The following is a 14,429-nucleotide window of genomic DNA, read 5'->3' as shown; positions in this document are numbered from 1 at the left end:
ACTCCACACTGATGACACATTGTCTTGAGATGGTATACTTCTGCAGGGACTTTTGGGAGATGATGGAAAGCAGTGTGGTTGCAGCAGGCAATCCAGAGCAGTGTGATGGTGTTTTGTTGAGGAATGACATGTGTTCTTCATGGTTGTCCAATGCCATATGTGCATGAAAGCACGAGTTTTTTTGTTAAGAATGCCTTGCTTCCAGTGTGTCAGGATTGGCTTCATGGTTGTGTGATAGTCTGCGGGGAACTGAGCATTACATGCTGGTTAGCAGGTTATGTGCATGGGTGCCTAAGGTAGGAGTATAGGCACTAATTGCCTTGGTATAGTTTGAAGGAAAGAGTGGGAGAGTGGTGAAAAAGCAAAAGGTGACGTGGCTATAATCAAAAAAGCATGCATGCAGGTGGCTGCGTGATGAGGAAGAGCAAGCTTCTCGACGACGAGCTGGCATGCTACGTGAAGGACTGCTGGAAGGGGTTCGCGGGCGACAGAGGGTGTGCTTCGTGGAGCAGAAGAGGCTCTTCTGGATAAAGGACGGTCGGAGGAGCTCAGAAGGAGCGGGAAGACTGGATGAGCTGGGGGATCACGAGAGAGAGGCACGTAGTGTGGAGGGGGTCGTGACTGCTCAAACCAGGAGACAAATGAATAGAGGGGGAGCATCTCTGTAACAGGGTATGATGGTTGCCTTGGAGAGGAGATTCTGAAGATCGGGGGTCAAGAGCTTAAACATGGCCTAGGAAGGATGGCGCAAGGAGATTGTGAGCTGCTGGTTGTAGATAGGCATCTCAACTACAAAAGGTAGAGTATCTTGGTGGAGATATGAGCTTAAAGGGTCGTCGATTGTACTTACTGAGAGCTGGGGGACTTAGCTGGGAATCTCTACGAAGCGTGCAGAGTTAGAGAACCTGGGGAGAAGGTGATGAGCTCGAGGAGGAGGCAGTATCCAACGGGCTAGCTGGGTGACAGCTATGGAAGGCTAGAGCTTCAAGACGAGGCGAGAGGCATCACTATTATAGGGAGGATCTGGGCGAACCTGGCAGCCCAAATATCTGATGGAGAAGCCCCTCTGTACCCAAGTGAAGCCAATATCATTACCGCAATCCGGGGTGTCATCCTCGCAAATCCAAAAACCACTGGATTTATGCCAATTCATGTGTGCACCTGCAGCCGTGCAAAACAAATCCAAGGCTGTCCGGAAGGAAGTGAGTGTCCTGGGAGAGGCATCCAAAAAAACAGCCGTGTCATCTACCAACTCACTATCCAGGAGCTCTTCTTCCCGGCGGATAGGAAGCCTCAGCCCATAAATATCAGCTTGAGATCTAATGTAGATACTCATAGCTTCCGCCACAAACAAAAAAAGAAACGGGGCAAGAGGACATCCCTGGTGAACGGATCTGGAAATCTGAAACCTGTCCCCTCTTACCCCCCCAATGAGCAATTGGCTATGGACTGATCTGTAGAGAGAGGATACTCCTCCAAGCCATGCATATGAAAAACCAAAGCGAGATAGAGTACCCTCTAAAAAATCCCAGTCTACTCTGTCGTAAGCTTTCTCAAAGTCCAAGAGTAGAATGGCCAATCTCTGGCAGCTCTGCATGGCCCATTCTGAGGCCTCCTAAAATGAGAAAATATTATTAAAAATACTTCTGCCATGCACAAACCCTGTCTGCGTGTCATGAATCCAAATCTGGAAGAAAAACCTGTAGCCGCAGACTGATGGCTTTCGCCAGAATCTTGTAAAAAGTGCCCAAAAGAGTGATGGGTCTCCATTGAGACACAAGATTCCTATTACCCCCCTTTGGGATGAGATGAATGAGACCATCTGTAAGTGAGTCCGGCATCTCACCAGAGTCCCACACGCCCTACAGGGCTGATGTAATGTGATCACCAATCTGCTCCCAAAAAGTAATAAAAAAGGAGGGGGTAAGTCCATCTGAACCTGGGCACTTGCTGTTATGCTCTAGCCGAGATAACATGACCTCGGATAGATCGGTGGGCATTTTCTCTTAGATGACCAACTTTTGTAATAATTAATGTGCGTAATTAAATGGTCAAGAGAAGTAACTGCCAAGGTCCTAGGTGAGGGCGTAATGGCATTGACTAGATAGTTCTAATAGGGCTTGGGCCTAGGTGCATCTAAATGTGAAAATTGCCAAGGGGCAATTTGTTTTAAAGGAACTCCAAGAGAGGGGTGAAAAAGGATGCATCTAAGTAAGGGCCTAAAATGTAAACATGTGGCCAGGAACTATCTAGGGAGATGTGGGTCTCAAGGATAAGTATGAGGGAAATAACGTAGATATGGGGTGTGGAAAATACGTATCAAGTCCTTGAGAGTTGGCTGGGAGGTATAAAAAAATTGCCATCGCCCGTGAGCGTGAAGAGTTAGTGCGCAGGTTTAGTATTAGACAGGAGCTGCAGATTCAGAAAAGGGAGAAATTGCTTAACACTTGGTATCAGAGCGCAGCAAGATAGAGATCGACGAGTAGGGAAGCAGCGCACTTAGATAGTTATGAATCTATAGCAGTAGCCCTGAACTATGAGGATGCCAGAGGCAGGTCTGGTGGATTTGTGCAGGCAGGGACTCAGTATGAGCACCCGAGGAAAGGGGGATTTCAGAGGAAATGGGTTTCAAAGACAAGTGTCTCGCAGCCAAGTGGCCAAACCAAGCAGGTGAAGCCGGTTGAGGGACCAACAAAAACAAGTACCACCGTTGGGGTGAAAAGGAAAATAACTCCAATGGCAGCCCGGGCTTGGTCAAAGTCCTCGTTGACCCCTGAACAAAAAGAGAAAGCTAGAAAAGAAGGATTGTGCTCCGGCTGCCTTCAGCGACATCAGTGGAAGGATTGTCCACTGAACAAAGATCGTCGCACGGCTAATATGATAATATCTGAATGCGATGTAGAAATGCAGGAGAGTCCCAGTGCGGAACATATGCAGATGCAACTGGCGGGACCTTCTCAGAGGTTAGTACCTTGTTTGTTATGTGTATCTGTTGCTAAGTTAGTGACGAGTGCACCTGATAACATCCTATCTAAGCCCGCAGCAACGGGGTATACAGCCTTCAACGATACGGAGTTGATCAAAATGAAAGGGCAAGTGGCCAGTCATGATGTCATTGTGTTGTTTGACTCGGCGTCAACTCACAATGTGATTAACTCCAAGCTCGTGAAGAGGCTGAAATTAAAAACAAGTCCATCTGACTATGCGTATACAGTCAGGATGGCCGATGGAAGTTCAACTGAAGTATGGGACCAAAGGGTTACCCAGTTGGAGCTTCGGATTCAGGACTATACTGAGAAGCTTGATTTTGAAATAACCAAGCTTGCTCATGCGGATATAGCCCTGGGAATGGCGTGGCATTCTAGGAAGAATCCAGCCATTGATTGGAAAAAGCACGTATATCAATTCAAGATGAATGATGTGCTTTATGTCTTGCGAGGTGAAAAAGATATACCTCAGGGACCGTTGGTTTCCGTGATGGAAATCAGAAAGGCTCAAGTAGAGTTTTTGTACCTTTGCACCGCATCAGTAGAGTCGGTGAATGATTCTTCGACTAGCACTGATGTTACGCAAAGTGATGAGATGGCCAAGCTGGCTAATCTTATAACAGAGGAGTTCTCTGAATGTTTTAGGGATGAACTACCTTATGGGTTACCTCCAGAGCGGAACGTTCAGCATAAGATTGAACTGATCCCGGGGGCAGAACCTGTAAATAGACCTCCCTATAGAATGAGTTTTACTGAAGAAGCGGAGGTGCGTAGGCAACTGGAAGAATACCTCAAGTTGGGGCAGATTCAACCAAGTTTCTCACCTTTTGCTTCACCAGTGATATTAAAGAGGAAAAAGGATGATACGTTTCGCCTCTGTATAGATTACAGAGCATTGAATAATATCACTGTTAAGCACAGGTATCCGATGGCTCGGATTGATGATTTGCTAGATGCATTACATGGAGCCGTGATTTTCAGCAAGATAGATCTTAAGTGCGGCTATCATCAGATCCGGATTAGAGCCGAGGATGTGCATAAAACCGCTTTTAGAAGCAGGTTTGGTCATTATGAGTTTTTGGTAATGCCCTTCGGACTTACCAATGCTCCAGCGACCTTCGTCATGCTTATGAATGATTTGCTACGTCCGTATATCGGAAAGTTCGTAGTACATTTCATTGACGATATCTTGATATTCAGTAAAAGTGTTACTGAGCATTGTGAACACTTAAGGATAGTGTTCAGTACTTTGAGGAAAGCCAGTCTTTATGTGAATAAAAAGAAAACTATACTGTGTATGGTTAGGCTTGAGTACTTAGGGTTCATAATTACTCCACAGGGGGTAGAAATGGATCCGAAGAAAGTGGCTGCGATACTAACTTGGCCAATCCCTCAGAGTCTGACCGCGTGTTGCGATCATTCTTGGGATTTGTCCAGTTTTATAGAAGGCATATCAAAGGATATTCTGAAATAGTATCGCCATTGACTGATCTGACCTCAGATAAAGTACCTTTTATTTGGGGACAGAATCAACAGGAAAGTTTTAACACCATAAAACAAGCTGTGGTCTCAGGACCGGTGTTAAAAATAGTTGATCCCCAGAAACCGTTGTTCCTAGAAACCGATGCAAGTGGCATTGCGGTAGGAGCAGTCCTCCTTCAAGAGGGAAGGCCAGTAGCCTTTGAAAGCAAGAAGCTTTCTCCCTCTCAAAGGAATTGGCCAACTCATGAATTGGAGTTGTATGCTGTTATCCATGCTTTGAAAACATGGAGGCATTATCTGTATGGTTCAGAGTTTTATGTGGATGTGGATCATGATACTCTGAAACATTTCTGTAAACAGCCTGACTTGAGGGGCCGCCAAGCTAGGTGGGCAGAGCTCATGCAGGAGTTTAATCTAACGATTCGGTACCGAAGAGGAAAAGACAATAAGGTAGCTGATGCGTTGTCTCGCATTATGCACAACCTGAGTTTCACGGTATTAGAGAGTGCTCTAATGACCGAGATCAGAGAAACTCAGAAGGTGGACGAGTTTGTCCAGAGCTTATGGCCTAAGGCTCATGTGTTAAAACCCGGGGAAAATGAAAAGGATGACCTGGCATCCAGAAAAGGCCAAACTTATGCAAGATATGCCATAAGGGATGGTATGCTAGTTAGAAATGGCAAGGTTGTAGTACCTGGTCAGAATGATCTCAGGCAGAGAGTCATTCGACAATGCCATGATAGCCCGTGTGCGGAACATCCAGGAGTCGAGAAGACATATGATCTCGTGAAGCGAGATTTCTTTTGGCCAAAGATGAAAAAGCATATTCATGAATATGTGACACGGTGTTTCTCGTGTCAGGTAAGTAAGGCCGAGCGGGTGAAGCCACCCGGACTTTTACAGCCCTTGGAAATACCACTAAGTAAGTGGGAGAGCATTTCCATGGATTTTATTGTAGGACTACCTGCAACACAAGGAGGATATAATTCTATCCTTGTGGTGGTTGATCGTCTAACCAAGATGGCTCACTTCATTCCGACTAGAGAGTCTATTAGTGCCCCGCAAGTAGCGGAGTTGTTTATTAGACATATATTTCGTCTGCATGGATTGCCTAGATCCATAGTGTCAGACAGAGATGTCAGGTTTACCGGTCACTTTTGGACAGCGGTATTTGAGACACTAAGGACTGAGTTAGGAATGAGTAGTGGGGATCATCCTGAGACGGATGGTCAGACGGAGAGAGTCAACCAGACTTTAGAGGATATGCTGAGAGCATATGTGTCATTAAGGCAACATACATGGGACAAGTGGTTGCCATTGTTGGAGTTTGCCTACAATGATAGAAAACATTCATCTACTGGGTTCAGTCCGTTTGAACTGAACTATGGTCATAGACCAGCTAATCCAACTATAGTTGGAGTACCTCAGAAAGTGCCTAGTGCCGCGAACTTTGTAGTTCAGATGCGGGAGATGCTAGCACTTGCGAGAGCTAATATCCGCAAGGCTATGGATAGAGCCAAGGTGTATGCGGATGAAAATCGGTCTATAAGAGTATTTGAAGAAGGAGAAAAAGTTTTTCTCAGAATTCCTTCACACTCGAAGTCGTTAACTTCAGGAGAGTGTGCTAAGTTATCACCTCGATACTGTGGGCCGTGGTTAATTCTAAAGAGAATAGGCAGTGTAGCCTATAAATTAGAATTGCCACAGGGGTGTAAGGTGCACCCGGTTTTTCATGTTTCGCGCTTAAAGAAATTTTTACATGCTGGTGACTCACTAATCGAAGGTGTGGTTTTGTTTCAGGAGATAGAGGATATTGCAAGGCGCAAACCAACAAAGATCCTGGACCGAGGAACAATGCAAATACGAAATCGGAAGATACCCACGGTGTTGGTTGCATGGCATGGTCAGCCTCTATCGGAAGCTACCTGGGAATCTGTGTACCAGTTACGGAGAGCATTCCCAGATTTCATCATCGAGGACGCTGATGCTTGAAGAGGGAAGGAATGTTATGCTCTAGCCGAGATAACATGACCTCGGATAGATCGGTGGGCATTTTCTCTTAGATGACCAACTTTTGTAATAATTAATGTGCGTAATTAAATGGTCAAGAGAAGTAACTGCCAAGGTCCTAGGTGAGGGCGTAATGGCATTGACTAGATAGTTCTAATAGGGCTTGGGCCTAGGTGCATCTAAATGTGAAAATTGCCAAGGGGCAATTTGTTTTAAAGGAACTCCAAGAGAGGGGTGAAAAAGGATGCATCTAAGTAAGGGCCTAAAATGTAAACATGTGGCTAGGAACTATCTAGGGAGATGTGGGTCTCAAGGATAAGTATGAGGGAAATAACGTAGATATGGGGTGTGGAAAATACGTATCAAGTCCTTGAGAGTTGGCTGGGAGGTATAAAAAAATTGCCATCGCCCGTGAGCGTGAAGAGTTAGTGCGCAGGTTTGGTATTAGACAGGAGCTGCAGATTCAGAAAAGGGAGAAATTGCTTAACACTTGCCCTTGTGAAGGGCAAGTAATGCAGTCTTGAATTCTGCATTGGTGAAAGGTGCATCCAGAGAAACATACATCTCATCCTTCACCAATACAGGGTTACACTGCCAAATAACCTCTTTGGCATCATGAATGGCCTGTGTGCTTGGATCTGCAGTAAGAAGGGATGCAAAAAAATCTGAAGCTACACGCATGACAGCATCAGGATCTGACTGTAACACCCCGTCTGAGTCAACAAGCTGCGAAACACTATCTCTACTATGTCTGGGCCCATGAGTAGAGAAAAAGTGTTTGTTGACCCTGCCACCCATCTGAATCCGAAAGGATTCCGTGCATGAAAGGCATACTCTGCTCTTTGATCCAACAATGTTTGCAAATGAGCCCTTGCTGCAGCAAGGCGCTCCTGAATCCAAGCATCTGTGGGCCTCTTCTGCTCTTCCTTCTGAAGGGACGCTAACTGCTGGCATATACCAATCTCACACCTGAGAATCTCACGTCTCCTAGAATCAGCGACTGAATGATAATAGTCACTAATTCCGAATAAGGCTGCAGCTACCTGAGATGGATGGACAGCTCTACCCTGTATGTGGGAAACACAAATCTGTAAAATATCCTCCGTGAGGCTCTCCTCTGCATAAAAAGCATCTGGAATCCTGACACTGGCAGAGCGTCCTCTCCGATGAGGCTCAAGAATCTGAAACACCACTGGAAAATGATCTGAGGTGGAAACCCGAGTAGAAATGCATACAGATCCTGCTCTGTCAAGTGCCCAATCGTCTACATAAAATCTGTCAATCCGTGCATGAATGGGCATGTGTATTCTCCTATTCGACCAAGAGTACAGGAGTGACTGTGGCATAATATGAAAGGCATCATCCAAGCAAGTGTCTCTGCCACTGAACTGAAAGACAAAGGCATCCTAGGCTGCCCTCTCCAAAGAATGAATTCCACCCTATTTGCCTCCCTTTTTGTCTGAAGGCAACTCAACCATGTTGAAGTCGCCACCAATGATCCAAGAATCTACAATGGGGGCCCAAGAGAGTAACTCCTTTCAAAAGGAGATCCGCTCCCCTCTGTTGTTGGGAGCATAAAGATTGAGAAGACCAATCTTACGCCCTCTAATCAAAATAATGATCCATTGAGCTCTAGAAGGGGAGATAATACCATGACCAGCAACCAAGGGGAGAATAGAAAGAGAGACCAAAATGCAAGTACCTCCCCTTGTGCCCATAGCAGGCGACCAGAAGGTATGTCCTGAAAGCAGTTTGCCAGACTTAGAGCAATCACTGGCATCCAGCTTGTGTTCCTGGATAAAAAGGATATCAAAAGCACCTCTAGTGACGCCTGGATGAAGCTGGTTTCGGATCAGCTGCTTACGACGACGGTGTGGAACTCCGCCTAGGCCCTGTATGTTCCAGCTGACTATCCTCATCGACAGGAGGATGCTGGATGGAAAGGCTTACCCGACCTAGTAGAGGAGACCAGCTTCCCCTGAGCCGAAACACTCCTGATGAGGGCAAGAAACTCAACAGGTGAAAGGATCCCCACACCTGCTGAAAGGGAGGCCCTGTCAGAAGGAATCCCAATGACCGGGACCCCTAAGGTGGAGGGCACAAACTCCTCATCATCCATGAAAGTCGCCGAATCTACCAGTGCCGAAAAAGAATTCCTGATAAGCAAGTTTGGCCGAGGAGTGCGAAGAAGACCTGCACTCGTGGAAGATGGAGGAGGACCTGCTAGGCCTCTATCAGCAGAACTGGAGCTAGGGGTTGAGGAGGCCTATGGCTGGGGTGAAGAGGAATCAGGAGCCCTCATCTGCGCCTCGAACTTCCTCGGTTTTCCTGACTATGGCAGGAACACTCTGCAAGGAAGAAGTACCTGTAGTCCCCTCGTGGTCAGAAACCAAGGGGTCAGAGACCAAAGTGACTGGAGTTGGTGGATCTAAAGGCCCCTCCTGATGTGGAACTGTAGTGTCTGGGGCTGCAGCAACATCCACCTCTGTAGTCTGGAAGGCGTCTGTCTGAACAGGATCAAAAGTCTCCTCCTGAGGTAAGGGAGCCGCTTTGATAGCTCTCCATCGTGGTACTGGGTGTGCTGCGGGCATTGGGCGCCCTGCTGCCCCTGGTGGTCTTGGGGTGCGCGAAGCAGGGCGCCTTGTTGCTCTTGGTGGTCCTGGAGTGCGTGGTACAGGGTGCTGGGGAGGTGCAGTCATGGTAGTACGTGAAGGAGCTGCACCAGAAGTCTTTTTCTCTTCCTTGGGCAGTCTCTAGCAAAGTACCCAAGGGTCCTGCAAATCCTGCACTGGTCCTGTCTACCTGAAATCTCGACTCTCTGTCGAAAGAGAGAGCCGTCTGGACGCTGAAGCATAATGTGGTCATCTGAGATGTTAGGGTCAGAGACAATGACCCTAACATGAGGCACCCCGTCTGCACTGACTGCCTCTGCCAAGGAAGAAGGCATGCTAGGAAGGGAGGGGATCTCCGTGACCACTCCGAATGTGGCTCCGATAGTGGCAAGCAGTCGATGGTAGACCTGAGGAAAACCAGGAAACCTAATGAACATTGATGTGACCTGCCTGTCCTCCTCGACCGGATCAAAGCCCAAGGTATAGGGCAAAAGAAAGATCCTCCTCGAACCCAAAGCCAGGGGATTAGCTTTGAGAACAAGGGTTGTGGACTCGTGGGAGTCAAAAACCACTTGGAAGAATCCACGTCCCAAAAGGTGAATATTCCTGAGGTGAGGGGCGAGGTCTCCTGGTAACGCCGCCAGCATCTAGTCTCTAGCCTGTGATCTAGAAGGGTGTGACCCAAAGATGCGGGCGAAAAGTGATGTGGAGCCCTCTAATTCCACATCTTTCTTGAGCTGCTGCAGCTCGTCTTATGAAAAAATGACGGTTCTCGCGGCCGGTGGAGGTGGACGGAGATTGGCTGAATGGGGATCCATTCACCAATCGATGTGCAAAGGCCAATTCCAACACTGAAAAAGCTCCGTCCGTGAAACTATTGCCCAGGACGCCCTGAACGCGGGCGCAGGAAGAAGGAGAAAGAGAGGGTAGGAGAGAGGGGAAGGGAAGGGAAAGAGAGGGGCAGGAAGAAGGAGAAAGAGAGGGGAGGAGAGAGGGGAGACGGAGGTAGGCTGAGGGGGAGGCGTGGGGAGCTGAGATAGGAAGGAAGGGGGCGGGGAGGGAGAGGTAGGAGGTTTTTTTTTTTTAAATAAATTATAACTCTTCTTCTTTTTTTTCCCCCCGGGGGGGTCACCTTGGGGGGGAGAGCAGCGGGGGGGGGGGGGGGGGAGAGCGTGGGGGAGGGAGGGAGGGGGGGGAGGAGAAGGGGGTGAGGGGGCTGGCGGGGGAGAGGGAGGGCGGAGGAGAAGGTGGCAGCGGGGAGGGGGAGAGGGAGGGCGAGGGAGGGGGGCGGGGGAGGAGAAGGGGGTGGGGGGGCTGGTGGGGGAGAGGGAGGGCGGAGGAGAAGGGGGCAGCAGGGAGGGGGGCAGCAGGGTAGGGGAGAGGAGAAAGGGGCAGCGGGGGGGGGGCTGGCGAGGGAGAGGGATGACGGGGGAGGGGATGGGGGAGGAGAAGGGGGGCGGGGGGGCTGACGGGTGGGGGAGAGGTTGGGCGGGGAGGGAGAGATAGGGGGTAGCGGGGGGGGGAGAGGGAATGCGGGGAGGAGGAAGGGGAGAGGGAGGGTGAGGGAGGAGGGAGAGGGGGCTGGCGAGAGGGGAGGGAGAGGAGGAGCAGCGAGGGGGGGGCAGCGAGGGAGAGGGAGAGGGAGAGGGGGCTGACTGAGAGAGGGAGAGGGGGGGCAGTAGCTCACGGGGAGGAGCAGCAGCTCATGTTCCGGATTGTCTTCTACTTAGGAGTCCTCCGATTGGGGATCGATTTCAATTTGGGCTTCTTCTTGTGTGTCCGTTTCCAAGAGTGGCACATCCTATTCTTTTGAAATGTCTCATTTATAGTCAAGCAGCCTTCAACATTTTAGTTCCATCAACATAGGGGCATCTTTCTCATTGATGTGATGGCATTGTGTTAACCCAACTCAAAGGCGCATGATTGATAATGACTGGTTGAGGCAATGACATGAGCATTGTACTTTTCATGGTTTGATTGAGTAGACATTCTAGAACTTATCCAACGTATCTATTTTGGGCATTACACTTGCTAAATCTATGCAGTATATCATTAGATGGACTGATAGTTAACATCTAGGAAGGTGTGGAACTGAGATGGAGAGAGTGGGACAGAAGCTGGATCCAGTGTGTTTTGCCACACCTAATTATTGACCGGATAGTGAAAAACTATAGATGGATTTACAAGGCTACAAGCACTTTTTCAGATGTATTTCTCACCTTATAATTATCGCAATTCAAGAATCTCAAGAGATTCACAGCAGCGGATGCACCTAGAGCTCTCGAAACAGATTCAACAACCCTAGTAAGATGCAGTATGTGTGCTTGGCAGATATGTAGAGATTTGTCTTCTTCCTTCATCTTCAGGTGTCCTTTTTACTATGAGATCCGAGGGCGTTTCTACTACCTCTTCAGAGATAGCTATGGCATTTTGGCCTGATTCCTCTCCTACCCAGACCAATGATGTTTGGCAGGTTTCATTCATGAGGTACTCACACACCACGAAAGGATACTTCAAGCACGGAGACAGGAGCAGACTTCTTCCTTGGCTGATCCCTCTCAAAGTGCTATCATGGAGTTTTTTCAGCTAGATCACATGGACCCCCATGAGACGAGGCCTCGACATGACTGTGACCCAGAGCCAGTGACCCGACAGCTCAAACAGAGGGTTGACACACATATCACACTTGGGGACATCCCCTCCCTGTTTAGAGTCGGAGCCCGATTGATAGGGGTCACGGTCTAGTTAGACGCAGAGCTATGACCAGGAGACATGCCAGGGCCGCACCCGTGAGTGGCCGACAACACTCTATTGCCGATTTCATGCCTCCATTGCCTCATCCACTTTGATGTCCTGATGATGATGATGATGATGATGGTATATAGTTGATCACCGACATGACTATGTTGTACTTAGGACTTAGTACTACCATTCTGCATTTTTTGCATTTTGCATTGGTGTGGATGCTCGTTTAGTAGCTCTACCACCACAGCTCGTTTGTACCAGGTTTTTTACAGTCTCATAGACCATCGGTCTTTCGAAGACTTCAATAAACTTTCTTTCTTTCTTTCTTTCTTTCTAGGATTGGTGTCTTTTGTCAGGACCAAGAAAAATATAGCTGTTTGTTGTATGATACAATGCTCTATAATTTGATATACCTTCTTTTCAATGCGTTCAAGAGAGATGCTCAAGTGATCATTATGTTTATGGACAACTCATTTTGGCTAGAGGTTCATCGATTGGTCAGATCAAAGGGATGGCTACTGATTTTATCACAGAATTTACACAACAGATCCCATTCTTGTGATCAACATTCGGCATGACAAAATGCATGGCACGACCTCTTCCTTGTGCTCTCTACCGCCCCATTCTTCCTTCATCTTCCCTCAAGATAACTCAAGCCATTCTACTCAATGCTTCTGGTCTTACAACATTGGATTTTTAGATGTATTTTAATTGCGTTTTGAAGTTGTATTAGCAGACAAATGAGAGAGCTTATATTTATATTTATTGTGTTATCAGATAACAAGGCTCCAAGACACACTCCATAAGATAAGGCAAGAAGGTGATAAGGAAACTCAATCTTCAGATGACGAACATAGAAGCTTTCAAAAGTTCCGGAGACGGGTATCTTCCCATTTGATAATGTTTGTAGTTTATCTATTTTGATAACATGCCTTAGAATATAATTTCAAAAAGGAATAGTTTATCATTCTCAAACATATTGTGATAGTGCACCTCAAATTGTAAAAATGGATCGTGTCTTGCTTTTAGAAACTTGAGAGTTTCTAAGGGAGGGGCTGAGGGGGGAGGGGGGCTGAGAGAGAAGGGACCAGGAAGAGAGGGAGGCAGAGAGGGGAGAGGTTGAGATAGGGGCAGGAAGGACTCCACCTGCTACCTTGTGAAATCTGAGAAGCCACGAACAGTTTGAATTCACATAAATTCCAGCTCCAAGCAATGAGCTAACCAGTCTAGATTGCAGTTGGATATTTTACAGAGCTGTACAGCCAAGTGTATGGCCCTATGAATGGTAGAGATAGTGGTAATGCAGCACGTTTTTCTGCCCTGGCAAACAGACATAAGTGGAGGGAAACTGGCAGCAGCAAATGCGCTTTTGGAAAAGCACTGTATGGCAGAAGCTATGCGGTACTGTACAGGCCAGCATATGACCCACAGTACAGACTGAAGCAACCAAATAGTCATGAAACCTGCCTTGGCAAGACAGCAGTTGAACAACGAACAATTTCTGGCAGCAGAAAGTGACGAATTTCTGGCATCAACCAAGTCGATTTCAGGTAGCTAGGCCGGGGGGTGATCTGGAGGGGGAAGCAGGAACTAGAAGGCTAAAGGCTGTGAGGCAGGAATGGGGGGGGGAGGTAGTGCATGACGGGGAGCTACAAAGCAGCATTGTGTCACACACATTCTAAACAGGTATCCTACAAAGGCCTTGAAGACCTTCACTCCATTTGAGGCCTGATATGATAGAGAGCCTAAGGTTGACTATCTCAGGACTTTTGGTAGCCTTGCATATGTTCATGTCCCTTCATAGATGAGAGGCAAATTAGATGACAAGGCTATCCAATGCATGTTTGTGGGTCACCACAGTGGCAGTAAGGGATATCGTCACTTTGATCCATGCCACCAGAGAACCTTTGATAGCAGAGTTGTTGTTTTTGCAGAGAAATTTTTTTTTTTCAAAAAAGAGACTTCTATTAAGTAAGAAAGAAACCCGCTAGAGCAAGCTCTGTGCGGAAATACACCATGCTAAGCATGTAATAAAAACACCTCAGAGGAATGAGGTAGAAAGAAACCAAGGCTGAGGCTGAAAATGCCATCTCAACCCTGTAGAAGTCTCAGCAAAGAAGGGAGAGTCTCTCCAATCTCTGAGAAAAGTAACTCTCCTGGAGGAGGCTTCTCGAGATGATCCTTGCATGGTCGCCCAAATGGCCATTAGAGTGTGTATCGTATCTATCCAAGTACTGGCCAAGATCTGAGAAGGGTGAACCTGAGAACCCTCCAAAGCCTCAATGCATTTGGCTCTCCAAATGTGCCATGCTGCAATGCTAGCTAGGATCTCCCATGGAGAGTCGACCGAGGAGTGAGCAGCCCTGAAAAGAGTGGCCGGAACATCCTCTAGAGAGCACGACTCCACAAGGTGTCGTCAGATGTGAAGAGCCCAAGAGGAGTCAAGTCTCTCAAAAAATACCTGGGGCCCTGAAAGAGTAAGCCAAGCCACAGATCCCCAGGTAATATAGAAAGGTAGGCGAACAAAAGTGCTGAAAAGTCTTGCAATCCCCTTCCATATGATTCTCGCCTGTCTGCAATCCCATAGGCAGTG

General features: G+C 47.6%; 1 protein-coding gene across 1 annotated transcript in view; it reads left to right on the top strand.

Moving 5' to 3' along the window:
• Positions 1 to 14,429, top strand: part of LOC147899476 (uncharacterized) — a 249,471-nt gene that overhangs the window by 207,655 nt on the left and 27,387 nt on the right. Inside the window, exon 15 of the mRNA XM_087377736.1 lies at positions 12,614 to 12,718. Within this exon, the coding sequence (XP_087233862.1) occupies positions 12,614 to 12,718 (105 nt within the window). The remainder of the gene's footprint in view (positions 1 to 12,613; positions 12,719 to 14,429) is intronic.

Source organism: Dipteris shenzhenensis, chromosome 8, assembly GCF_047967505.1.
Source record: "Dipteris shenzhenensis isolate YYH24624 ecotype China chromosome 8, Dip_SZ_1.0, whole genome shotgun sequence".
NCBI classification, from domain to species: Eukaryota; Viridiplantae; Streptophyta; class Polypodiopsida; order Gleicheniales; family Dipteridaceae; genus Dipteris; species Dipteris shenzhenensis.
This window is presented reverse-complemented; position numbering and strand designations above follow the sequence as displayed.